At 52.3% G+C, this 27524-nt stretch overlaps 2 protein-coding genes across 7 annotated transcripts in view; both read right to left on the bottom strand.

The window, feature by feature from the left end:
- Positions 1-7945, bottom strand: part of DLGAP4 (DLG associated protein 4) — a 146404-nt gene extending 138459 nt beyond the window's left edge. For 2 of the 6 annotated variants that reach the window (XM_015881237.2, XM_015881236.2), the window contains exon 1: positions 7862-7945. The gene's annotated coding sequence lies outside the window, so the exon portion shown is untranslated. The remainder of the gene's footprint in view (positions 1-7861) is intronic. The other 4 variants (XM_015881239.2, XM_015881238.2, XM_015881241.2 and 1 more) reach the window with 3 other exon arrangements.
- A 12679-nt stretch (positions 7946-20624) lies between these two features.
- AAR2 (AAR2 splicing factor) overlaps positions 20625-27524 on the bottom strand; it is a 37484-nt gene continuing 30584 nt past the window's right edge. Inside the window, exon 3 of the mRNA XM_015881273.2 lies at positions 20625-21065. Within this exon, the coding sequence (XP_015736759.1) occupies positions 20880-21065 (186 nt within the window). The 3' untranslated portion in view covers positions 20625-20879. The remainder of the gene's footprint in view (positions 21066-27524) is intronic.

The raw sequence follows: 27524 nt of genomic DNA, 5'->3' as shown, positions 1-27524 counted from the left end.
TGTCGTTAACATCACACGTTGAGCAGCTGTGTTTGCCCACTATGGGAGCAGAACCTGGGGAAAGGCAGTGGGCTGCTTGGGGAGAACACTGCAGAAAGGAAACAGTTTGGGTGCGAAAAAAAGTTTTCATAAAGTGTTTGAAGTCTTTTGGAGGAGGAAGGTGGGGAGGGAGAAGAATAAAAGCCACTGCTTGTGTGTGCACATGTTAGAGAGAGAGAGCCTCCTTCCATGCTAAGCAGAAAATGTCCCCATTGCTCAGGTTTTGGAGAATGCTGAGACATGGAGAAGTTAAAGCATTGCCTACAACACATGTGCTGTGAGTCCAGTTTTCATTAAGAGAGCTCAGAACCATATGTAGCTGCTGCATGGCTTCTCTGCTGCCGACTGGTGTGCACTGAGCTTGGCACCAGCTGCTGGGTCCCTCAGAGCCCATTACGCCTGAAGGCTACCAGGGCAATGAATGACCCCTAGGAGAGGCAGGGGCCTTTGCAGAACATCCTCAGTGGCCACACCCTGTGGCTTTGCAACGGGGATGGAGCTGGGAATGCAGCCTGCAAGTTCCCTGCCTGGAAGAGCCCCAAAGGAGAAGCCCTAAAGCAGGGTGGGGAGCTATGTGCACAACAGGGATGGTGCAAAACTGTGAGCTGCCCATTTCAGGCTATCAACCTCCTACAACTGCAGATGAGCAACACAAAACAGCCTGCCTGCCACCTTCCTCCAGCCCTGCACAGCCAGTGCCAGGCTCAGCACCCACAGCATCCAGCACCTCAGAGCCCAGGCTGCTGGGAGCTGGGTTGGCAGCTCCCCCACCACTGTCACCCATGCAGCCTGCCCTCCCAGGTCCCCCAGCAGCTATCACAACTTTTTAGTGCAAAGAAACTCATTAATGAAGTGAAAAAAGAGGAGGAGGAGCAAGCTGAATGGTCTGTCCTAGGAGACAGCACAGCAAGGAGGAGCAGGAGAGTGCTCAGCGCTTATCTCAGGATAGGCAGCCACCAAGGAATGGCCATCTGGAAAATAACTGGGAGGAAAGGATGAGAGGACAGTGGGCAGGAAGCCTGCCAAGGGGGGCTGCAAGCAAAGGTGGAGGCCATAGGGGGTGGGCAGGAGGAGGGCAGGGAGGAGAGGCAGCCTCTAGAGCAGCACAGCCACCACCAATGCCCCATCAACAACAACCTCCACCAGGAGGTAGAGGGAGGCCTGCATAGCCCAAGTGCATCTCCCAGGGGATACCTATGGCTGTCTGCTCCCTGCCATTGCACTTGGCCTTCTGCTTCCTGCAGACATCATGCCTTGCCAGCTGCCCTGGCTTGGCATGCCTGCAGATCTCCAGCAGCAGTGCTGGTGGAAGGAGGAAGACAGTTTGGGCTGTGTAGGAAGGACATATTTTCTCTATTGCATTGGTTCTCAGTTTCCAATCTGTCTCTGCAAGGGCCTGGCTGCTGTCAGCAACACTGTGGGGTGGCTGGGGTGAGGGGCATAGTGCTCAGCAGCTTTGGCCACCAGGCACCGGACACCAGCCCCTGCCCTATGGTAGCAGCACCAGAGGCTGCCAGGGGCTGAGACTGATGAGAGGGGAAGGTTTCCATCCCCATCTTTTAGCTGCAAGCAGAGAAGGAGGGGAGAGATCATGATCTCAAGAACAGAGGTTGCATGGCCACTGGCAACACCAGAGCTGCTCCTCCAAGTGTCCCAGGCAGAGGCCATTTCCAAGCCTAAGGGAGCCCTGGTGCTCTGAAGCCTCCCATTCCCACATTGCACACAGCCCCTGCTGGGATGTGGCTCCCTATGGCTCAGAGCCTACAACCCTGAGGCAGCCACAGCCACCTCTGATCCTGCGCTGGAGGACAGCACATGCTGGGCTGCTGCCTCTTCAGCACACTGCCTTCAGGACTCAAGCAGGCAGACCTCTGGGACGAGGACAATAGAACATGAACTCCAGCACTTGGCCAAGCCCAGAAATGACTGAAGAGCTCATCAGGAGTTCAGACGTCCTATTCCTGCCCAGCCTGGCTCCCCCACACCTCACTGTGGAGAGCATGCAGATCTACAGCAGACATCGCCACCAGTCTGACGGAGACCAGTCCATGAAAGCCCATCAGTGATCCCCAGCAGGAGAAGGGAAGGGCCCTCTTCTTCTCAGCTGTGGGGGAAAGCTGTTGTGCTGTGGTAGGGCTGTCTGTCTGAACACTTCAAGTCACCAGCTCATGCAGAATGCTGCCCAGGAAGCACAACTCAGACTTACACCCAGCATGGAAATGGCTTTCCTACACTGGAGGCTTTTACCTGCAGCACACGGGGAATAGATATTCCCCGTGGAAATTGCACAAATGTTTATGAACCTAATGGCTGAAAACTCCTCTTTGCTCCAGCCTGCTGAAACACTCCTTGCATCGCTGCCGAAATGATTCACCCAACTTCTGCTTCTTTCAAAACCAGCAGCAGCAGCATCTTGCTGAGAGAAAAGGAGAGTGTTTTATGCCGAAGATGCTAAATGGGCCCCTTTTCATCAGGAGGAAAATTTCCTTCGTGTTCAGAACATGAAAATCTCTGGGCGAGAATCTCGTCTTTTCAAGTGCCCCCTCAGCCTCAGTACCCCAGGGCACTGCCATGGCATGGCAGAGTAGACACAGGAGGAGCTTTCCAGCCAACCTGGATGCTTCCCAGGGCCTTGCATGGATCCAAGAGGACCAGTATTCCTACAACTGGACCTGGCTGCAGCTCGGTGTGGCAGCACTGCACTGGTGCTGAGCAACACGTGCCCAAACTGCCTGCCTTGAGGATTTGCCTGAGTTCACCAGGGCCTCTTGTGGCAGGGGATGGTGCTGAGCCACATGAGAGCCACTCAAGGAGCTGACCCCTTGCTGCAGCTTGGCGTGGAAAGGATTAATAGGCCGAGGGAAATGGTGAGGGAATATCAACTTCATTCCTGCAGTGAAGAAACTGTGCCATTAAAATCCTCTCCTCTATGACACACACTGAGCCTATTTCAGTAATAGTTTGGCAGAGGAATAACATTACAGAGCCTATAAATATCTTGAGGGGTGCTGCTCTGCTGATGGAGCAACAGGATGTGGCCCCTGCCCAGCGGGGTGCTGGTCCTGGCTGCCTCCCCGGGAAGGCACAGCCATTGCAGAGCTGGCGGCTGCACAGCCCTGTTCTCGAGGGTGAAGGACATGAGGACAGAAGGAGGCACTATGGCAGGGCTGTCACCGGGGCAGCTGGGCACATCCCATGTGCAGGCCCAGAGGAGGGATGGGTCTGGGTGAGATATGTGGTGATGGAGATGGGGTGTAGGCTGTATGGGACCTGGAGATGCCGGAGGAGACAGCTGGATTAAGCAAAAGATGGAGGTAAGAATACAGTGGAAAGCATTAACACCCAGAAGGGGCTTGCAAAGAAAACCATGAGGCTCCCTATGTCTGCAGCTGGACTTTTGGATGACTTAGATAAGCCTGACAGGGGCAGTCAGCCCTTCCCTGTTGCTCTGGTGGGGGGGCAGAGGGGCTTCTCACAGCAGTAGGAGCAGCAGCTGAGGCACCTCAGGCACCAGCAATTCCCCTGAAATATCCCAGGCGCATTTGTCACATGTTTTTCCCAGTGACAGTAACTCACCTCCACTGCTCGCTCCCCTACCGAGGCCCTGAGATGACAAGAATCAAGCAAACACCCTGACATGTCTGAGAGGCTGACAAGAGAAAGGGAAGAAGCTCGGGAGGGTCCAAGTGCTCTGCCCATGCCAGGCAGCCACACAGTGTGGGGAATGGCCGCACTGCTGCTCTGCAACGCATTTGTCATCTTGCAAGGGAAATTGCATGGCTGGCTGCTGTCCTACCAGGCACACAAGCGGCTGAGGGATTTGGTTATTACGTACTTGATGTAAAGGAACTTTCATGGCAGTCATCATAGGCCTCATACTCCTCCTCCTGAGAGCAGGGTTAACTCAATGCTGAGTAGCTTCAATACTCCTTGCATGTTTTATGCACACACAGGGTGCCAGCTGCCTGCTCTGCCAAGTGCTAGCATCAGGCTCCAGAGCTCCTGGGTCCTTCCCAGAGAGTTCCCCCGCTTCTCAGGGCAGCTGATGGGCCTGGAGGGAAAGAGGTACCCAAGGGAAGGGTCCACGCTTCCCAGGGAATGCAGGAGTCAGACCCTGCGGACATGCCTCAACCATCCTGCAGCCAGCAGAGCATAGGTTTGTGGCTGCACATCACACATCCCCTCTGTTCTAAAAAGGCATAAAGGTTCTGGAACTGCAAAGATTGCCATAGCAGTCCTAGTAGTTGTAACATACTTCCTTCAAGCTGCTGGAAAGCTTTGCACAGAGCTGCAACAAACCAGGCCTCATTCAGGGGAAGCTCTCAAGAAAGGTAATTTTCCTGACAGCCCATGATCCAAACCCACCAGACATCCATTAGAGCCAGGAAAGGTTGACATCCATGGGAGCCTGAGCAAAAACAGGGCTGACAGCTCAGAGTCTGGCCTTGTTGAAGCTTCCCCTGCATAGTGCCTCTTTGAGCAAGAAGGGGCTTGAGATTCCCTTTTACTTGGGCACACAAAACCAGAGCAACCACACAAGGAGCCCACTGGAAATTGCTGGCAGTTGCAGAGTTCTTGTAGCCAGATAAAATCCACAGGGAGACCCAGCTAAGCCCCTGTACAAGAAATGGAAAGCAGTTCCAAGGTATAAAATATGGATGCATTCTGCAATAACCATTTTTATGCCACAGATAATGGGACACACCATCAAGTCCAAGACAAAAAAGACTGGTACAGACTGCAGCCTTGCTGTCACATAACCAGCTTCCAGCAGTACAAAGCACCTTCAACAGCTCCTTGTGACAAGGGCCTCCCTGGTGTCCCAACCCTATCACTAAGCAGAGGAGCTGAATCTTCACGTTCTGCATAAACCTGAAACATCCCCCAAATTACTAATCAAACTGACTCCCCAGTCAAAATAACATCCCACGGTTGTCCCAGCTTCCTCCAGCTATGGCCAATGGTACGCCTGCAACCCTTCCACCTTCAGTAGGTGTGGGTGAAAGTCCCCTCTCCAAATGCAGTGCCTCAAGGATGGGATGCTCAGCCTGACCCAGACTGCCAGCTGCAGCCTCAGCCCTGGTGTGAGGATCTGGGCTGGAAGATGTTAAGGAGAACAGCAACACCAAGCTCAGAGCTCAAAATCAGCACCTTGAATCACATCCAAAAGCAAATCAGAAGTCAGCACAGCTTCTGGCAAACAGGTGCTGCCTCGTCTGTGGCTGATGCTGCTCAGCTGATGGCTTCAGCTCCAGTCGTGGGCACCAAAAGTAGGGACAGGGGCAGCTGCAGGCACTGCGTCCTCCTGGGGACACTTCCCCATGTACCACTCCCCTCCTCTGAGGGGATGTTGTGGTACTGAGGCAAGCAGGCTGCCATCTGGATCCAGGGCTGTTCATATCTGATGACTGCAGCAACGGCTCAGTGCTTGGGTGAAGGCTGATTGTGGACAGATTACAGGGGACACAGCGTGTTCACTTCAATCCATGCTGCGTTGCTATTACCCAGACTGCAAATAAAGCCTCATTTTTCATGCAAAGATGCACAATGGTTAACATGAGCAAAGCTTGCCTGCGAGGCATGCAGGTATCAAATCAATTTCAAAATGGGTCTCCAATTACGACTGATGTTGATTTGATTTACATTTTTTTTCTGGCTTGCCAGATGTTTATGCTACAAGCACGAAATTCAGCCCAGTGCCACTGGACTGGAGTGAGGCTTATAGGAAGGCACAAAGGTCTCCTCCTACAGAATGGCACGTTTCCCTTGAATTGCTCTATTCCTTCACCACTCAGAGCTGTGCTTCAAACTGTTTGGGTATGTCATGTACACACAGAGGAGTGAGGGCGCTGAGCCTCTGCACAGATCAGACCCAGGCTTGCATACAGCAGCTGCCAAGCCCCAGGAGCAGGAGGGTGGCCCAGGCTGGGTGACAGCCTCCCATAGGAAGCCTCTGGGCTGCCTTGCCTTGTGCTTTACCCAAGGAGCAGCAGTTGGAGGAGGATTTGTGATTTTGTCTGTGAGAGTCCATTTTGTAGGTGGCACTCTGAGGCCCTGAGGGCTGCCAGGCCCTGCACACCACTGTGGGCCCATAGGGCCCAGCCAGGTGTTAGGGTGGGGGCTGGAGGGTCACTGAGGCACAGCCCCTGCCAACCTGTGATTGACACGATGACAACTGGGCTCCAAACCTCACTCCTGCCCGGCCCCTGCCCTGGACTGGTGATCCAAACTGCGTCATGGCAAAGGCCCATGAGAGTTGTTCAGTGGCACCTCTCTGCTGGGGGAAGGACCAGCACATGTGGGGACCCTCATCTGTCTCCCAGAGAGCTCACGCAAAGGCAGCGTGCCCTACCACCACCACAGGGCTGAACACGCTGTGGCTGGGAGCACAGTCAGGCCTGCCCACTGGCTGTGTGCTTCTGGAGCAGGGGCATGGCCTGGCAGCCCTGCTGCTCACTGAAGGAGGGGTTCCCGTCTCTGCCGCCCCTCCGTGCCTCATCCAGTGCCAAGCAGGAGCACCTCAGCCAGCACAGGAGAAACCTATCAGGCAGCAGAGGGTGAGGATCGCCCGCCTGCCCACCTGCATGGCACAGCGCGCCAGGCTCTGCCCCATACCTGGAAAAGCAGAGGGGACAGCTGGGGGCACCAGGGGAGGGAAGGTTCAGTTTGGCCTCTCCAATCCGCAGAAGGCATGCAGCCCTCCGGCAGCCATGCGGTACGATGGGGCTGGGCAAGTCCAAAGGCCAGGCACCTCTGCCAGCTGCCATCCCCAGCCCAAGGGGCAGCCCTGGCACACGGGTGCTCACAGGCTGCTCTCACCTCTCCTGCTTTCCTCATGCCTGCCTGCTCTCCCCGTCATGCCTGTGTGCTCCCCTGCACCCACCCGCAGCCTCCAGCACACACTGACACACACACACCCTTACAGCACACACGCCCCAAGCCATGCACATCACGACTAGTACACATGTGTGCACGCAGTGCACGCCGATGGAGCGGTGCACACGCATGCACCAGCATGCGATCACATGCCCACAAACACTCGGGCTGGTGCTGCTCCCACACACAAGCTCAATGCGGTTTGCATGCACGCGGAAACGAGGACACGCTCAGCTCTGCGTCTCGCAGACATGCAGGCTTGTTGTGGAGCTCACACCCCAGCACAAACGCACACGGTGGCTCCGCAGTGGCTCCCACACGCATGCACACACACAGACACACACAACACTCAGCCCGGGGTTCTCGCGCACACACACACACGCAAGTGCAATGTGTCTCCCAGGGCCGCAGTGACAGGGCCATGCCTTGCAGCAGCTGTGCACACCCCTGTGCAGCCGCGGAGCCCCGCACGCCGCACCCGGCGCTGCACACCTCGGCCTTCCCACGGCCCCGTGCTCGCCCTTCACCGACACCCGTGGGGTGCTGAGGGCCACGCCCCCGTGGGTACAGGATCTCTCACACACACACAAACACGAAACCCGTTTGCTCCGCAGACCCTTAACTCCTTGTTAGCCCGTCTCCGGCACCATCGAGCCCAGCTCAGCACCATCCGACTGGATGCCGGCACCGTCCGGCTCAGCGTCCTGCACCACCCACCCACCTGGCATCGTCCAGGCCGGGCTCTGCATCACCCAGCCCCGCGCCCGCCCCGTCGGGTCTCGCTCCCGCACCGTCCGGCCCGGCTCACACCCGGCTCCACCCGCTCCCTCGGCTCCGCACCCGCCCGTCGGGCCGACCCGGCGCCCCCGACCCGCGGCCGTGTACCGCCGCCCGCCCCGTCGGCCCGGCCCCGCCGCAGCCCCCGCCGCCCCCTCCGCCCGCTCACCTCGATCCGCGGCGGTGGGACGCGGAGCCCGGGCCGGAGCGGTCCCGCGGCGGGGCAGCGCCCGCCCCCCGCAGCGCCCCGGCGGCAGCGGGCCCGGCTCGGCTCGGCCCGGCCCGGCCCGGCCCGGCCCCTGGCCGGCCGCCGCTGCCCCACTGCCCGCGGCGCGGTCCGGCCGCCTCTCCTCTATGCGGAAGCTCCAGCGGCACCGAGGCGATGCCCATTCATTCAGCTTGTCCCCCGCAGCCCTCCCCTTCCGCCCCGCGCTCCCAGACTCCTGGATGGAGTCTAGCTGGTGATGCTGCAGCGGTACCCAGAGCCCCCGGAGAGTACAGTGCGGAGATGAGGGAGGGAGAGGAGGAGGAAGGAGAGCAGAAGGAGGGAAGAGGAAAAGAGAGAGAGGGAGCGGGAGAGAGCGAGAGATGGCTGCCCCCAAAACCAGAGCTGGATCTAGACAAGACTCTGGGATTTCCACAAGGAAATGAGGGCAGGGAGCAGAGCTGGGCCGGCACAGCCCCCTTCCGCTGGACGAGCACAGCAACGGTGCAGTGACCGGGGATGCTGTGACGGCCGCAAGGACAGGCTAAAGCTTGGGTAATGCGGGCAGCAGGCAGGGCCCCGTGCGAGGCTGGGACAGAGCCAGGGTTCCCCACAGAATGAAAGCACCCCTCCCTGAGACTGCTCTGACCCTAGCGGGGTGCCCACCTGCCTGGCCAGGAGCTTCAAGTGTGCCAAAGCCTGAGGGGCACCCACCCTTTCCGTGCTGCCAGTCCGGCATGCTGACAAGCAGGGAGGCTGTGTGCCTCCACCTGCATCTGCCTTTTCTTAGCCACACTCTGCCAGGGCCCCACCACCCCCAGCTCACCGAGAGCCCCTTGGAAAGCAGTGGTGTCCACGTGTCCTGAGCCTCAGCACCATGTCCTGCACCCCACATCGAAGTTTCTCAGTCTTTCCTAATCTGGGGCCTACTTAACCCTCTGACCATCTGCCACAGCATTTTCATTACAGCCCTGCACATATTGGGCTCAGTTCTCCACTTGCTTCTCTTCTGCCCGTGTCTCTGCTATCCTCATTACATGCACATTAGCTATGGTTTTGGAGCTGAGTGCTCACTCAGGAAGTGTGGGAGACCTGACTGGGCTGCCCCATGTGAGAGCCGGGTGTTCAGAGATCAGCTGGCCACCAACCCTGTACCTGCTGTGCACCTCAAAATCTTCAGCGCCGGGCCTGGGGGATAGCGTGGTACAAGGCTCATGGTTAGTTTCTTGTCACTTTACCCTTCGTGTCTTTGGCTTTCTGGGGAAAAAGGCTTCATTTTCCGAGGAAAACAGAAATATACATTTATTTATTTATTTATTTATTTATTTATTTATTTATTTATTTATTTGTTTTTCCTTCCTACAGCAGATTCAGCAAAAGTGCAGCTGCCTTCTCAGCCCTGAATACAGAATTCTGATCATCCCTAAGAGGAAATGGCCAAGTTGAGAGGAACAGGGAGCCCAAAGCACTCTCCATACCCTCTACAGGCTTTCTTGGCCCAGGCGGTTTCCTCCCCCAAGTTCCAGAGGTATCTGGCTCCCTTTGCAGAACAATGAAGGTGTGCATGCTCTGTGCACATCTACCAGCTTCATAATCTTGTTTTTCTTCCTAATGTGAAGTTTGGGAGGTTATTGGTCAGTAATGGAGACTGGGGCCAAGGCACGTGGGGGAGAAGGGAGAACAGAAGCTGAAGGAAGGGCTGACTTCAAAAAGCACCATGCTGCTGCAGAGGGAGAACACATTTCATCTCTGTCAAAGGCAAGAATGCTTCCAGCTCGTAGCAGATCTGCTCAGTCTGGGATATTTTAGCTTTGGGGGGCAATGCCATTTCCATCATCCTGCCTGTTCTGCAGTCCTCCCAAGTCACATCTCAGCCCCAAATGCCCAAGAGAAATAACAATCAAGGCATGAACAGTTCTATTTATTATTGTTTTTACCTGGTGTTTTGTCACTTCTCAAAAAGAAGCAAACACCACTCTGTGTCCTGAGCAATCCCCAGCAGTGTGCAGTGTCCAGAGCGACAGGGAGCAGCCCTGGGAGGTTGGCATGCCCTCTGCAGCTCAGCAGGGAGGAGGATATGGTGGGATAAGGAAGGAGACTGGGAGTACAGTGGAGCTGGGGAGAGAGTACAGAGAGGAATATCTGGGAAACAAACCTCACTTCTCAGGAACCAAGAGGGAACTTGGACTCTAACAAGAAAAGTGTGGCTGTAGAGGTTTTTCCGAATGGAGAAAAACAGCTCATGTTCCTGCTGGTATAGGAAAGAGTACAGAGAGCATAGAAATGGGGGACACAGAGCCAAGGCAGAAGGGAAGCAGCCTTTACAGGAAGGAGCGTGGTGAGAGCTCACGAGCCTGTTGTCAGGCTGGAGGAAGGAGTGTGCTGGGAATCAAGCTGAAATATTCTCAAGTCCAGCGTAGAATTCTAGCTGGAGGGATTAACGTAGAAGGCCTCATCTAGAAACACTCTATGGAGAGAATGTGCAGGATTTAGGCACAGCTGGAACAGGGGATGTCCAAGGGATGGAGCGCAGAGTGCACGGCCTCATCTGCTTGGAGAGAGCTGCAGTGAGAGGGGCTGGGCTCTGCTTTCCCTGTGCCAGAAATGGGGTGATGGGCTGAGCCCCCACCAGGAAATGTCAGCCAGGCTGGCTGGGCTTTTGGAAAGAAAAAGACAAGTCTGGCACAGCATGTTAGATCTGAAAATCACCATAGAGATAGTGGTTGGAGTTAGTGGGTGGTGGAGATTACCCAGAGCTAATGTGTGAAAGGAGAATAGAAAGGGCTGGAGGACACAAGGCTGTGGGCATCCAGCAGAAGAGGGAAATAGGCATAAGGAAGAGGCAGAGAATTGAAGATGAGAAAGGCAGGCACAAAAACCAGGGCAGGACATCAGAGAACCCCAGAAGAATCAGAGTTCTTAGCCTGCATGGCTAAGTGTGGAGGCCAGGAGAAAGAGGAAAGATGAGGAGTGAGCATAGCTCACCAGAGACCACCATGAGAAGCCTGCACACAGAGCCCCATGATGAGTAAGGGGGATAGAAGACAGAGAGAGTGTGACTGTGGGGTGAGGAGAAGGCCTGCAGGAGTGGGGACAGTGATTGGAGGCCATTGGATGTGGCACTGAGATGTTTGCACTGCATACATGATGGGCTGCAGCACTGCAGGAGTTTAGGGGGCAAGCAGAGCAGAGAAAGGATAGGGTATGAGGGGGCCGTCCCCGCAGAGAGGACAGGAAGGGATTGCTGCAAGAAACAGGGGGCTCCAGAAGAATCTCACCAAAGGAGAAGGGAGATTTGTTCTGCAGTAGAGAGGAGGAGGACAGGGCTGGCCAACCAGGGTCTCTTACATCCTTATGGAGGTAGCAGCAGGGTGCTATGTGGGAAGTCAGTCTGCTGGGAGGAGCAGAGTTATTTAGGGAGGAGAAGGCAGAACCAAAGCCAATGAGATCTGGTTTAATTCTCTTTGAGGACTCAGTGAGACTTGCACTGTGAGCAATGGACACATGGACTTAACAAGGGTGGAGAATGTGGGAGCAAAAGCCACCTTAGTGACACAAAAGCCCTTTCTGTTTCAAGTGCTACACTTCTGGAAGTTTAGATAGGGAATGACTGCAACTCACACTACAGTCAACTCTCTGCTGTTAAACATAAACAGTCCCTTTGGCAATTCAGCCTCTAAGGGTGACATAATTTGTTAAAGATGTCTCTGAACATTTCAGTCATAGTGGACACACATTCACTGCCAACATAAGAAATGACTCGGCTTAGCTCTGCACGGGGAGCAATCGATGCAGGGAGGGATGAGGAGGTCAGAGGAGGAGTGAGGTGGCTGTGTGGAGTGATGAATGTGCTGCTGAGCGTGCACAAAGCAATGCTGGAGCTGTTGAGTCTGTGGAACTATGAGAATAACAGCCAGAACTGCTTAGGAGCTAGAGGAATACAGGAGAAGCATCCCGTGAACCTGACCAGGCACAGCAAGGAAGCAGCAGGTCCTGTTAAGGTCCAGGTACCAGTGCTCTCAGATACAGGACATAAAAGGGGATGTACACCAAACACAGGGCAGATGGGCACCCTTGAAGCACAGGAGAGAGTTGTAGCTCCTCTACTGAGAACCTGCAGCCTACTGCAGCACAGACAGCTCAGGAGAACACTGAGGGGTGGGCTGTGAAAGTTCAGAGGCGTGCGCACAGCTGGGTTTGGTGCAGCCCTCTCCTGCCTCCCCACTAGGCTGAGCGCAGGCCTGCTTTGCTCGCATCTTCTATCAATGAATCACTGAGAAATTAACTCTTCTTTGTACTCCTTGCTGAACGAAAATGCTGGTGAGTAACAGCCTGGTTGCAACAACTCTACAGCTGAAAGCTGGAGCGTGGGACCCAGACATCGCAAAAACCAGCACTGACCCATGAGGGTCCCCTTTAATGTTCAGTCTGATATGAGGAGAAGCAGAGGCTTGTTTTCTAGGAGACAGAAAACAAAATGCAGGGAGCTGCATCTACCAGTGCTGCAGGGCTGGGCTGAGGGGCAGGCCCACAAAAAGCACTTCTGACTTGAACACAAAGAAGTTATGGCAGCATTGTTTGGAGCAGGCACGCACTCCCCAAAACTCGGTCCTTGTTTTTATATGCTTTCTACTCACAGAAAGTATCTCCCTGCCCCGACCTGTGGTGGCAGCAGCTCTCAGAGCATGCTCCCATCTAGGAGGAACGGTCCCTCGGAGCAGCACTGCTGCTCCTCATCACAAAACCCCCCATAACCAGGGAATGGTTAATTCCCCCTGATGTGACTCAGCTGGGGATCCAGAGAGTGCATTCTCTCCAAGGAAGGATGGAGCAGTAACCTCGTGGGCATCTACAACCAGATTAAGGATCTCTCACACTACCTGGAAAGCCAGAGGCCATCAGCACACCTGAGGAGAGACAGGTTCTGCAGAGACCACATTCATTGCCAGTAGCTGAGGGTAATAAAGCCTTCAGAGAGCATGCAAGAGAGGGCACACCAAGAGCTGGGGCCTAGGAGGGTAGAATAATGAAGTGGACAAAACTCAGTCACATTCTATCATTTGTAACGCACCAAGTCAATTCATTACACAATAAGACAAGCCATGAGCACAGTTGGACTGAGTGTATAAGGCCATATCTCATTATCTGAAGGGATGCCAGGGAAGAAGGCTGAGGAGTAATGGGATAAAACTGAGGGAAAGAGCTCAGAAATAAAGCTTAGGCGCTTACACAGAAGAGGAGCATCTGCAGTCCCATTAAGCCAGATAGGGTAGAGAATGAGGGACAGCCGGTCTCCTGCTGAGGAACAGAAGCTGCTGAAGATTGGGATCAGGGGCATCTCCCCCACAGGAAGGGCTGCAGCCTAAAGCACTTTATCAGCATTTAATGTCGTTCTCGGGAGCATTTGCTGTGAGCCACTTGAGGACAGAATGTGCCACAGCAACACGCCATCGCTCTGCTCCAGTGTGAGCGCGCATCTCTACGCAGGAAGTCATGGCTTGGGCACTAGGAAGTGACGGCACTGTTACACTCTTCCACAAGAGTTATTTTGTCTCTGCAAAGCTGAGTAATTGTGTTTGAGAAATGAGTCTGTACTGGGAAAGGTAGAGAGAAACGCATAAAGCACTCCTGGCCTGCATTGCATCCACTCAGGAGCCGAAGGGCAACTCTGCCTCTTTGGAAGGAAGGGGAGGGTTGGGGGGCGGGCAGTGGGCGGCAGGCCGGCTCTGCGGGGCTTTGCTCGGGAGGGTGCCCCTGCTGCTCCGAGCTCCAGGGGAGGTGCTGCACACAGCGCTGCTTTGCACAGAGCATGGTGAGTCAGTCAGATAATTTGAAGGAAGAATCGCTTCCAGAAAGGAAGGACAAGGAGGAAGCTGCTTGTTCTGTAAAGATGAGGCGAGGCCGGGGCGTCTGGATGACCGCGCCAGCACTGCTGTGCAAGCATCTCTCCGTGCTGTCTGCCTCCTGCTCCATTTTGCTCGCTTGGGCTCTGAGCTGCAGCTGCTCCCACTCACCGGTAGAGCCTGGGGCAAGTCTTCAGGCCAGCCAGGGCCGTGTAGCAGGGGCTCGGAGCCCGGATTTGGAGCAACACGTGGACCCTTGCATCAAATTTAACTCCCACTTCACTGCACGTTCACTCTCTGCTACTCCAGCAGTGCTGGGGCACAGTGGGCTCTGGGATGAGCTGCTCTGCTGCAGTTCTCACCTGTCTAATTGCTAACGACCACTGATGAATGCCCCTGCAACAAACAGCGAGGTGGTCCTCCCCAAGGCTTTAAACACAGCGCCGAATATCGGATGGACGCTGGGTACCTACATATCACAACTGAGATCATTCTCTAGATGCTTGTTGCCTGGCAGCCAAAGGCTTAGAAATGTCAATTTCTAATTAAAACCATGCACCTAAAATCCACACACCCTCCCCAAAACTCAGTATTTTTATACTCTGTTCTCAGCTCCAGTGGGCATGGTAATAGTTCTCAGCATGCAAACCACCAGGATCAAGCCACGTTTCTGCCAGGGAGGATGCAGGTGAGATATGTGCACCAGCTCAGCAGAAGAGCATTCAATTAAAAAAAAATAAAAAATAGATGTAACCTGGTAAGAAAAGAGATTTAGGATGTGACCTAGAAATAAAAATGAGGAAGGCTTCGCTGTAACACACAACAGGAGCAGAAAACCCAGCATCCAAGCCACACAGAGGATGGCAGCGCGATGTCACTTGGAGATTTCCATGCTGCGTGGAGGTGCTGGCAGCTTGGATTTATGGGGGTGGCATCTGCATCCCTCTCTCCTGGGTACCCTAATCATCCCCTGCGGCCCTGTGCTGCTGCCTGGTCAGCCATGGCTGAGAACTGGCTTTCTGGAAGGAAACAGAGACTAAACGCAGAGCTGCTGTGTGTGCTGCCCAGCTCGTGGGGTGTATAGGAACAGGAACGGTGCTGCAGGAGCCTGCTGGGGGCAGCAGGGATGGTAAGAGCAGGAACTGCCAGAGCAATCCACTCAGTGGAAAATTTCTTTTATTTTTGGACGAGAGCTTGAAGAACCTCTTTTTAGCATTTTTTTCTCGCAGAATAATTCTGGGTTTCTACTTCTAACTGACATTTGATTTCAACATCTGAGCTAGGGATAAAATGAATATTTTTGCAACCTGACTGAATTCAAACCAACATGCTTTGAAATGATGAAACTGTCATCTGCAGAGCAAAGCAGATGTGGGCAGGCAGCCACAGCCACGTTGGGTGCTGCAGGTTTTGTTGGTCTGGGTCAGGCTGGAGAGCCCTTTCCAGCCCTGTCCCATCCCTCTCATCTCAGGCCACAGCAGGCTTTGCCCAGGGAGGACTTGCTCTGTGCACTGGGCTCAGCGTGCACCTGCTGGGCAGTGGCTCTTGCTATTTGAGGATGTTTCACCATGATGAATAGGCCTCAGTACTAGGCTTATCTTTTCATCATGTTCCTTGCCTCTCCTCATGCTATATTCAGCTGATCTTGTAAGACGTTTGATTGGCAGGCCGTACCTAACACATTTTCTTTTAACTTTTGCAGTTACTTGCAAAATATGCTCTTAAAAGGACTCTGGAACCTTAATTTATTTCCTTTGAGTGGAGTAAGCGACCCTGAAATGGAGGCCAGAGTGAGATATTTCTTCTCATAGACGCACTCCAAAGAGCACTTCTCTTGTTTTCCTGAGGGTGGGTGTTAGGATTGAACATCACCTATGCCATAAAATCGTTCCCTCTGTTGCCTCCCCTCTAAGTGAGGCAAACACTCCCGGTGGTTAAGAGAGGGTCTCTTTATTTTCACATGGTTAGTAATAAAGCCTAATAAGTCATCATGGACAGACTGAAATCCCCTCTTCCTGGTTCAAATACACCACTGCATTACAAATAACATAGCAGCAGCAACTCAGCAGAAACCTCCTTCACTCTCTCCATCTTATTAGCACGAGGTGGCCCAGCAGTGCACATGGTGCTGCTGGTGAGCAGGAGGCTGCTGGCACACATGCTCACTGCTGGCTGTGCCAGCACTGCCCAGCACTGAGGGCAGCCCCAGAGAGGCTCCTGTTGCTGCCTTGTGCCTCTGCTGTGCTCGAGTGGCTGTGGACTGGGTTTGCTCCATTCTCATAGCCTGGCATCTTTGGGCCTTGCTAAAATACCCAGATCCCTTTGGATCCCATCTCCAGGTACTATTCTGGGTCAAAGCAAAGATAAAGCAGCCTTGTGTCAGTTCCCCTTTTCCAGGATGCTTATTTTGGAAAATGCAGCTGGAGAAAGAACCAGCTTTCACTTGGAGACACATCGAAACATGGCTTCCAGATTAGTGTCAGGTATGAGTTCCTAAAAGAAAAGTAGGATTTCCAGGGACTGAGCATCAGCAAATCCAACAAGTGGGATCCTTGAACTGTCACAGAGCAATTAGGTTAACACTGGCACAGAGGAAAGTCAAGAATCCCTGGGGAGGATTTTCTTTCAATGGATGGAAAGGCGTCCTTTGGGTGGGGGTGCCCAGTGTGGCAACTTTAGAGGTGTAGTATCAGCATCCCTTAAGCTGGGACCAACAGCTAAATCATCCAAAAAAGCCAACTATAAACTTCATAAAAACTGATAAAGCCTTTACAAAAGCCGAACAGAAATAGAAATAGCTGTGCTTTGTTTTTAAAATCACTTACAGCATGGACCATTATTAGTCTTAATTACCTCTCTGCAGCATGGAGATACCACTTTTTCACCCCCTCCCTGTATTTTTCAGATGCAGAAAGCACACAAGGCACATTTTAGAGGCGAAATAAAAAGGCCTTTGTGAAGTGCAGGGGAGGCTGCAGTGCCTTGGGAGCTGCCAGCCTCCCTGCTCCTCCAGCGAGCACAGAGCTGGGGCCACAGGGCACTGCTGCCTTCCTAGATTCAGCTCTGCACCCATGGGTGCCACTGTAGCACTGTGCTGGGGACTGCAGAGCTCTGGGGCAGACCCATCTCTCCTCTCCCTCCATCTCCCCTTCCCTTCCTGCTGAGGAGCCTGCTGCTGTTGGGAGAGGAGAGGCACAACCAGCATGTTATGTGCTTGGAGCATTACGGAGCATTTGCCTTTGTGTGCTGAGCATGGCCATGTTGGTAACGGGATCAGCCCCAGCACTGGAATGCATCCAGTCCGACTGTCTGAGGAGGAAAGAGATGGCAGAGGCACCATGCAAGACAAAACCCACCATTTCCCACCTCGGAGTCTTAATTGAAGTCTTACCCACCTTTTGCATAGGCAGATGGTAACAGGATGATGGGGAATGGTTTAAACTAAGAGAGGGGAGGTTTAGGTCAGATGTGAGGATGAAAGTTTTTACCCAGAAGCAGAGAGGCCCCGGTGCCTTCCATTCCAGCTATGCTGTGGTTTGTGATTCTATGAAATGAAATTGAAGGCAGAAAGGCAAGATCAGATGAGAGTTTTGGGGCAGGGGGTACCTGAGGTACTCCTTGCTGCAGGATTTTGCACATGCAAGAGTATATGGGAAAAGGATGAAATCAGAGAGCTGCTGGAGGGAGAAACCTGTGCAATGGGCACAAACTGGAATGAGGAGGAAATCCACTGTGAGGGTGCCCAAGCACTTCAGCTTGCCTTGGCTCCTGTTTCGTGTCCCCATCTGAGTCTTGTGTCAGGCTGAGCCTGGCAGCACTTTGCACAGGGGCACCAAGCTGGGTCTATGTGGCACAGCCCACGACCCACTTGCTCCTCCAAGGGCACCATGGCATTTTTAAGGGGCTTTTCTGAGGCTGAGGTCCCAGAGCTGCGGGGCAGCCACTCCAGCTTCAGATTATTCTGGAGCCTGAGTGCTATCAGAAGTGAGCCTGCTGGCATTATTTCATGGGCACAGAAATGGCCCCTGCCTTTCTTGAGGATGAAAGTGGCTGCATGCTGTTGTTGATCTACCACACTGAGGACATGTCCAAGCAATACAGCACAGCCCTATCTGTGTGCCAGCCAAGGAACCTGTGTGCTGCCCCTGGCAGACTTGTAACACTGCAGCACTCCCAGCCACTGGTACAGCCAGCGAGTTCTGGCACAACCTCACCAAGTGAAGAAAGAAATGTGTGCATTCCAAGATGGGCTTAAATAAAGTGGGTTACATCTTCCAGCCAGGATCACCTGCTCAGCATGCTATTAAAGTGCCCAGCTGACAGGGTGCAGGGCTTTCTCTGGCATGGAGGCCAGCAGCTGCAGCACTGCTCAGAGGGGAATGGAGTCAGAGGACGGCAGTGTGCAGTGATGTGGGAATATCACAGTGCAGAAGGAGGATCTCTGGGCAGCCAGAGAAGCAATGACTGGATTGATGCTATGTGGTTCACCTCGGGCTGCCTGCTGCTCCTTCACAGCATGTGGAGTGGGAAACACATCTTCTATCCAACATGGTGACAGTGTGTGACACACCAGACTGGTCAGCTCTGCTCTCTGGGAGCTCAGGATGTTCCTATGGTGACACTGCAGCCTCCCGAGGCAGCTAAGCCTCTCCATGTGCAAATGAGGAGCAGAATGAGGGCTGAGAGGGAAATCCAGAGGCTGACAATAATTCCCTCAGATGCTGTTCTCTAAAGATGCCTTCAGCCCATGGAGGATCCCAGCTCTCCCTACAGATCACTCACCCTGCAGTTCTGCACTGATCCTGTGCTGGCGGAGGCTCAGGGAGGACCAGCAGCCGCCACTCTGCTGCTGTCAGCCTGAACCCATTCAAAGAGCATCAGTTCCAAAGGAGAGGAGGATGCAGCAGTCTGTGCCCCTGCTGCAGCAGTGCAGGGTGTGGAGTGGTGGCTACAGCAGGTGCAGGCAGTGGGCCAGTGCTGCTGGCAGCCCTGCAGGAGCCCCACACACACCTCTATGGGCAATGAGGGGCAGAGTGAGGGGCTACGAGCCATGCGGGTCATGCACAGAAGCCTTTGCTCAACCTGCAGTCATCGTGTTCAAGAACCTGTTTAATGCCAGCTCAGGAGAAAACTGTCCAGTAAAGTGAGCAGTTATGGAACAAATGAAGTTTGGAAGACCAAAGTAAGAATGTTTGTTTCCTCCTCCTTTCTCATTTTGATTTATCTATTGTTCCCAGGGATACAAATTGCATTTCTTTACATGTCGGTCACTGGGCAGTGCTGTGCACTATGTGTTGGACTCACACTGGGGCAGAGGAGTCTGGCTTTTCTGCTCATCTATTTAAATTGCTGTATTTGTTTTATAGCATTCTGAATGACTTTAGCTTAGCTTTGATTGAAACATCTTATTTTCCAGATCAAAGTCTTTCTTTGTGTTTTAATGAAATACTTTGACACAACAGCTTTGTGTTAGTTTAAAATCATTATTTCATACACTGAAAACCTCTGGTCCTCTAATTAGTACACCGCGTGCTGCTCTTCCTGTCTTGTTCCAAGTGTCAAAACATTTCAGCACAGAACAGTTCTATTAGGATACATCAGCGCTGATTGTGATGCATCTCTCGATGATGCGATGATGCTGGACTACCACATCCGAGCAGCAAGTGATGCAGAACAGAGGGTTGGAGTAATTCTGCATGTAGATATTGTTTCTCCAGTGAAATCTGGAAAAATATTAGGACTTGGTAGGATGTGGTGGTGGGTCTGAACACCGCCTGCCTCCGGTTCATCTCTAAGTGTGGATGGAGTCCATAGGGAGAAAAATGCAGCTCTCAGGTGCAAGGGAGTTCACTGCATAGGAATGCCCTGTGCTCCATTTCCCATTCTGTTCCTCCCCTTTTCTGCTCTCGTTTATCCATTCTCAAAGTGATCTTTCCTTCTCTTCTTGCACTGACATCTGTATGCATCTCTTCTCCCCTCTCATCGAGGGACCAACATGTGCAATACAATGGGGAGATGTCAGTCGCCTTATCTTTCCTCATGAATGCAAGCATTATCCTGCTTTCATCATAGATTTGCAAATTATTTTAATTAAAAATGGCCCATTTCTCTATTTACTAGGGAAATTTAAGAAGTATATATATATGTATTCATAGAATCATAGAATGGCCTGGGTTGAATAGGACCTCAAAAGATCATCCAGTTTCAACCCTCCTGCTGTGTGCAGGGTTGCTGAGCACCAGGCCAGGCTGCTCAGAGCCACATCCAGCCTGGCTTTGACATTAAACCTATTTTAAAAATGAAATGTGGTTTGGGTGAATCTTGGAGTGGAAATTCTGTGCATCTCAGGGAGGAGGCTCAGTTTTAAGGAAAAAGAATTTCAGAAGTGAAAAAACCAACTGTGTACAGAAGTGTCTGTCCCTGCAGTGCTGAGATCCTCCTTCCCTTTGCACATCTCAGCTCACAGCTCAATATGATCGAGTTTGGCAGATTAGGAGCCAAAAGTCATTGGCTTTACTGCCCAGGGTCCATCTCATCCCTCCACAAGGCTCACACCAAAGGTACATCACTCACATTCCTGCAAACTGTGCATGTGCTCTCAGTGACTCTTATTTATTGCATGATAGATGAAGCATGAAAGCATCTTTAATGCTTTTCCATCTACTGATCAGCTACCATACCTGCTCCCTTCTCTGTTTATCTAGCCATGTGCTTGCCTGGCAGTTGTCTGCCTGAATCTGTCTAGCAAGTAATTCAGCTTCTTGTCAGCACACTGAGGTGTGTGCTTGTGCCACAGCCTCTCGTCTATGATGTACCAGGAGATTGCTGTACTGCGTATGTGAGCATGTGTATGAGAGACACAGTCTATGGATAAAAACACTCCATTTTATTCTTTATTTCTTTATTTCTTTATTCAGCTACAATCATATTCCTGGATAAGCCTGCAGCACAAAGACATCTGTAAGTGGCTCTGACAATCTCAGAATTAACAGCTGGGAGGGACAGAGACATTTCATGCTGCACACAGGCTCCTCATCTCACATACAGCTTGTTTAATTTCTCCTAGTTCAAATGGGCTTTGTCCAGCCAGCTGCTGTACAATCCAGGGCTGGACATCCCAGAGCTGAAGGAGGAGCAGATCATGAGAGAAGTGGTTGCTGGCATGGAGAGGTGGCAGGGAAGGACAGGGCATCTCCTGGGACCCAGGAAGAGAAAGCCATTGAAATGCAGCCTGCTGCTTGCCTCGTGTCGATGGTGGCAGGGCTGTGCAATGGTCTTGTGCACTGCTTTTTCTTTGGAGCTTCAGGAGGACAAAAGACTTTGTTCTGAGAAAGAAAATACGTTGAAGGCAATTGTAACATCAGAAATGTCAAATGCCTCCCAGTTGCTGGGCCTGCTCTGTAGGGACTGTGGGGCATGAGTAGGGAGGTGAGGACAGGAACGGGGCAGTGTCAGTTATTCACTCTTCCTCACAATGCAGGAGATGAGCCAGCAGGGGCTGTCACATATGCGTGTGCCCCGGTGGCGCAGGTGATAGGAATGCTGCATTGCAACACCGGGGCCCGGGTGTTCGAATCCCCCTGTGGTGCAAGTGGTAGAAGTGCCACCCTGCAGCACAGAGGCTCGAATCCCGGGGGTTGGACTCGATGATCTCTAAGGTCCCTTCCAACCCACACGAGATTATTACTATTACTATTACTATATGAACATGGAAAAGGAAGGGCCTGCCTGTACAAAGGTGCAAGCAAGTTGTGGACCTCCACAATGCATCATATTGGCAAAGAGGGACTAAAGCTTGGACAGGTCTAAAACACCGATCTGAGATGATGATGTGTGCATAACCTCAGAGCACTCCACAATGGGGTGGCTGGGAATTGCAGCTGGGACTCGTCAGCTTCTTGTGCTCCCTGCAAGCATCCTCGCTGGCCACAGCCTGTTAGAGCAAAGCTTGGAGATTTTCACTTCCTTCCTCAATTCCTTACACATGATTTTCTGCTCCTCTCTTCTGCATAGAAACTGCTCTTTTCATAAGAGTTGTTCAGCAAATTACAGTGCCTGTGGTCTGTGGGGATGCTGGGCACTGGGTGTCTGCCCTGCAGGGATAGCTGTGCTGCCTGTGCGCCTTCCTCAGCTGCGGGGAACAGCCAGATGCACAAAGCCATGATTTATTCACATGGTTTATTATGTAAAGTGAGGTTCTGGCTCATTTCTGTGTTTATTCATATACCACAGGTCAAAGGAGATTAATCCTTCTTGTGTCACACTGCATGGCAGTGCCTGCTAGTGTGTGGCAGGGGCTGGCTGGAGGGCACATGGGGCAAGGCTGCCCCACCCCCACAGAGCACCATGGTGTGCACATCAGGAAATATTCCTGCAAAGGGCCAGATGCCCCGGTGTGAAAGACAAGAAATACCATGCTGGGCTGCACAGGCAATTCTCAGCAGCTGACCTGTAACAGGGTCTGTAATGGTAGGACAGAGCGTAACAGTTTTAAACTAAAACAGTACATTTTAGACTAAGCACGGTAGGGAAGGAGCACAGAAAGGACAACAGGTTCTGGCACAAGGAAGCAATGAGTGATGGCCAAGCTGGGCTGCAGCGGGTAGAGGCAGAGGCTGCCAGTGCGGGGGGAGCAGGGTGGGCCTGGGCTCCTCCAGCACTGAGCCCCAGCAGCAGCTGTGCAGGTGGGCACTGACGAGACACCCATCCTCGGGCTGAGCCACAGGAATGTGCTGCTGCATCTCTTACCAAGCCTTGCCATCCCCCCCCCCTTTACTGTAGGATCTTGATGCTGCAACGTTTTCCATTCTCCCCTTCCTGATAACAGCAGCTTTTGGCAGAGCACATCATCCTGCTGCCAGGCAGCCATGGAAGCTGACAGATCCTTCATACCAAACTGTCTCAGCAAACTGACAGCCCCTTGGTAACTGTGAGGACCAACCACAGCTCTGGTACTGGGACAAGAAAATCCCCAAATGGGTGTTTGCAAGAAACCTTGTGGCACAGAACAGCACTGGAGATGGTGGGTGCGCTGTGTTGGCATTCTCCAGAGCCCAGGGTCAGTGGCCCCAGATTCTTCCTGGCCTCTCTGACCCCTTTGCCTCTGCTTTGTTCAGTCTTTAGTTAAGCACCAGCCAGGACTGTCCTAGGAAATCCTGCCCCAGAGGAACAAAGCCAGAGCGCAGTCCTGCACTGCCCATGTTTGCTCAGGGGAGTACATACAAATCAAGAGCTGGCCCTGGCTCTGATTGCTCCGTGCACCAGGAGCTGTGCTACCACCTTCCGTGTGGGAAACCAGACATCTTCAGATTTGTGGCTCCTCATGCCCGCACCAACACAGCAAAGCCTGACCTGTGGGCACCTCTCTCTCCTCCCCAAGGTGGTTGCTCTTCACCTTTTGGCAGCAAAAGCCCATCCTGGGCACACTTCTTTGCTCGGGCAGGAGCAGTGCCAATCCCCCAGCCCTGCATCTCTAGGGTGAGCTTCTCCCTCAAGGGCCCAAAACTACAGGAGACTCTGTGGTAACAGCAGGGGAGAGCACAGCTGCTGCTGCTCAGTGCCATTTGGGGCTTCTGGGGCTCTGGATGACATTACCCAGCTTCTGACAGCTGCCAACTGGGCCAGGCCTTCCTCCTGCCTCTGCAGTTATGTTTTCCAATGACCTCCCACAGCCAAGATGGGCACATTACGGTGTTCCAGGCTTGTTATTTACCTAGTATATCACTTTCATTAGTTCAGTTCATTAGACCTCACTCTTCACAGAACTTCTCCCAGGTCTGGTCGAAGTCTCTGCTGGTTTCCCTTAGGTCATGGTGTTCAACCTTTTGGCTTGCCTGTATGCACTGAATAAGTGTAATGGGATATTGGTGGGAAGGTTCAGCATCTACTGCCGTACCGCAAACATCCACCTCTGACGCTGTGGGCCAACACCATAAAACAGCCAAAAAGCAATGGCATGAATAAGGCTTGGCTGTGGAGTGACGGATATTTATCTCTACTAAGATAGGGCTTACAAAAGGGAGGGAGAGATGATCGAAGGTTTGAGTTGAATGCCTGATTGCAGCTCTGTACATTTCATTTGACAATTTGCAGGTCATGTCTTTATTTTGACTGAAAATCGAGTTGCAAATATACTGAAAAAAAATCATTTCTCCTCAGTCTTGAAGCCTCTTCTCACATTCCTCCATCACAATTGGAAGCAAGGTGCACACTTTTCCCATAATTTTCCCTTTCTTTTCCATAGGACTGCGTTCAGCCAGCGGATCAAAATGCAGAACATTATTTTCCATCACTTGAGCTGGTGCTGCTCCGTGCTGTCCCTGTGCTACACTGTCATCCCCAATGGCATAGGGTTGGTGCTGCGTGATGGGTGCCAGGCTGCTGCATGGTGTGCGCTGCCCCTCCGGAGCACTCCTCCTTTCCATCAGTGCTGAAGCAGCTTCTTCTCATCCCACCTGAGGCAACTCCATGCAGATGGAGGTCATCTGTTTCCCTTCACAGATGCTTCCCATTGGTCATTGCCTGTGGAGGTGAATGCTGCTCTGTGTAAACTCTGAGACAGCATGTCACACAATAATGGGATCACAGATCTGTTGGGATCAGAAGGGAGCTCCAACAATCTTTGTGCCCAACCCTGTAATGATCCTCTATTGGGTCAACAGTGCCAGCAGAATTCATGCTCCAGGAGCAAGCTTGGACAGTTTCTTTGGTGAGCAAATTCTAGTTGGATTGCAGTTAATTCTGTGTTTGTTTTTTTGTTTGTTTTTCTGGTGACTTTCTGAGCTTTCTGTGCCATATCTGAATTACTAAGAGATCTCCTCTCCTATCAGGGATCAGTTACCCTGCCCATACTGCCTCTTTAGATTTATAAGAGCCACAAACTCTTCTGTGCTCTGTGGATTTCTGCACCGCATTCAGAGTCATCTCTCAGCTGCTAAGGTTTTGTGCAGGGAGCATAACTCCTCAATTTTCTGTAATACCCTGTGATAGTTTGCTTCCTCTGCATGACTTAATTGAGAATATTAAAAACATTGTGTGCTTCGGAGCAGACTGTAAGAAATTGAGCTGCCTTTTGACAGTCTTCATTCTCCAGTTCAACCACAACTTGAAGAGAAACAAGAAAGCACCATTAGAATTATCCCTCCCATCTTTGCAAGATACCGTGTCTTGTGCCAGACTTTTAGTAGGTCTGTGCTTGCCCTGGGAGTGCTGAGCGCCTTGTTCTTGTGTGGATGGAATCTGCCTTTACATCCAGGGCTCGGAGACTCTAAGTTGCTATTGGTGTGGCTGAGGGAGATGTGTGATGTGTGATTGTCTTATTTCCTCACCTGGTGCCCCAATGGGATGAGCCAAGGACGGGGAGCTCCCAGGGTGTGCAAAGCCCACAGCAGTATGTGTGCTGTGAATAACTGGGGACTGGTGAAGAAGCACATAGAGCCCCCATCACTGGAACCATTACTGACTTACAGCTCAGCGCTGTGTGCAGCGAGCACAGCACATGGAGAGGGTTGACATCCACTGCAAACTACCATGGCTGAAGCTGAACCTGGAAAGCCTCCACCCTTGTTCTGCTCATGAAGGACCTCAGACCCTCTCATTTTGTAGCAAGAGGCATGTGCTGTCTTTTCCTTATGCTCCAGGACTCAGTAACCCTGTAGTCACTAGAAATGGTGACTTGTGATTGGTTGTGTCATGGTGTTACCACCAGCACAGGCTCCTCTCCTCTCCTCCTCATCCCCAAGGACGAAGCACAACAAGGAGCATACCTCTACTTCTTCCTGCTTTCTTTCTGAGGGAGGAAGGTGAGGTCCTGCCAGGGCACAGCACTCACCTCGTTCTGCCAGTAAAAATCAAGTCAGTTCAGTGACTAGCTGTTCTTAGCACTGAAAACTGACATCCTGGAGCACTGCAGAAGAGCAAAACTTGCTGCACAGGGCACTGCATGTGCACCTACACAAAGCACATAAAACACAGGGGAGAGATAACAAAGCAACCTGGAAGAGGTGCAAAGGTCCCAGGTAGCCGGAGGTTTTGGAGCTTTGTGGCTTTTCCCTACCTTGTTTGCTACAGAAGAGAATTGTGGTTCCCAGTTCTGTCAGCCCTGTTTTCAGGCTTCACTGGAGAGAGATGGATGCACCACAAGCAGAGGGGTGATTGTCATTGCATTGAGAGAGTAGAGAGGGGTGGTGGTTTCCAGAGGGGCAGGAGATCTAGGCCTGAATGGCCAGCAGAAAACACAAAACCTCACACCAGTCTCTCTCTTGATGTGTTTTAGTGTCACAAAGTCTGGAGATTAAAGCCAATCAAATGTTCACCTCTACTACATTCCTTTTTGCAAATGGCAGCAGATGAATATAAGGGACATTTGCAGTTGGGACTGGAAGGTAACTGAGCCAGGTGTACACCTGGGAGAAGAACTGTAGAGCTCTTAGACTTGAAGAGACTTGTGAGAGCTATCTAGCCCAACTGCCACGCAATCAACAGGGACACAACAGCTCCATCAGGTTGCCCAGTGCCTGGTCCAGCCTGGCCTTGAATGTCTCCTGGGATGGGGCATCCATATCTCTGTGCAACCTGTGACAGTGCCTCACCACCCTCACTGTAAAAGATTTTTTCCTTATATCTAACCTAAATCTACCCTCCCTGAGCTTGAAGCCATTTCCCCTTGTTCTATCATCACACATCCTGCTGAAGAGTCTGTCCCTTTCCTTCCTGTCACTCCCCTTTAGATACTGCAAGGCTGCTTTTAATTCTCCCCACAGCCTTCTCTTCTCCATCTGCACAGCCCCAGCTCTCAGCCTGTCCTTATAGGAGAGCTGTTCCATCCCTGGGATCATTTCTGTGGCCTTCCTCTGGACATACTCCAACAGCTCCATGTCTCTCCTGTACTGAGAACTCCACATCTGGATGCAGTACTTCAGGCGGCATCTCACAGCACAGAGCAGAGGGGCAGATCCACTCCCTTGCCCTGTTGGCCACGCTCCTTTTGATGCAGCCCAGGATACAGTTGGCTTTCTGGATTGAGAGGGCACGCTGCTGGCTCACATCCAGCTTCCCACCCACCACCACCCAGGTCATTTTCATCAGGGCTGCTTTCCATCCTTTGTATTGACAATGGGGGTTGCCTTGACCCAGGTGCAAGCTCTTGTACTTGGATTTGTTGAACTTCATGAGGTTCACCTGGGCCCACTGCTCAGTCTGTCTAGGTCTCTCAGAATGGCATCTCATCCTCCTGGTGTGTCAGCTGCACCCCACAGCTCGTAACCATCAGCAAACTTGCTGAGGGTGCATTCGACCATGTTGGTCTCTGAAAGAGATCTCTGGACATGACCAGAGGCGGCTCCCTTTCTGTCCTTTACATCTAAATTGGAGCCTTGAGGAGTTGAGAGGCCTTTAACCTCTGAAGGGGGTTGTCTTTTCTTTAAATAAATAAATAAATAAACAAAAAAACCCCAAGGAAGTGACTGTCCCGGTAGAACCCGTATCCAGTCTTGTTTGATTCTAACAGGCAATTTGCTTCTGCCTAGCAAGCAGCTTGGGAAATTAAAAAGGCAGTACCAGTCACAGACAAGAACTGATAGCAACAAGTAATCAGAAAGGCCGGGGAGACATAAAGCGGGCTGCAAGAAGCCAAGCACGTCCCTGGTGTAACATGGCTCTGGCAGGGACTGCATGTCTTGCAGCATTGTAAGTTGCAAACACAGCTTGTCCTTGGCAAGCAGCAGGCAGAAAATTAATCTGCTCATTTCTGCTAAGGCAACTTCTTGTTCCCTGATGAAAGGATG

This window comes from Coturnix japonica, chromosome 20 (assembly GCF_001577835.2).
Source record: "Coturnix japonica isolate 7356 chromosome 20, Coturnix japonica 2.1, whole genome shotgun sequence".
NCBI classification, from domain to species: domain Eukaryota; kingdom Metazoa; phylum Chordata; class Aves; order Galliformes; family Phasianidae; genus Coturnix; species Coturnix japonica.
The sequence above is the reverse complement of the archived record's forward strand: the minus strand, read 5'-3'. Positions and strand labels throughout refer to the sequence as shown.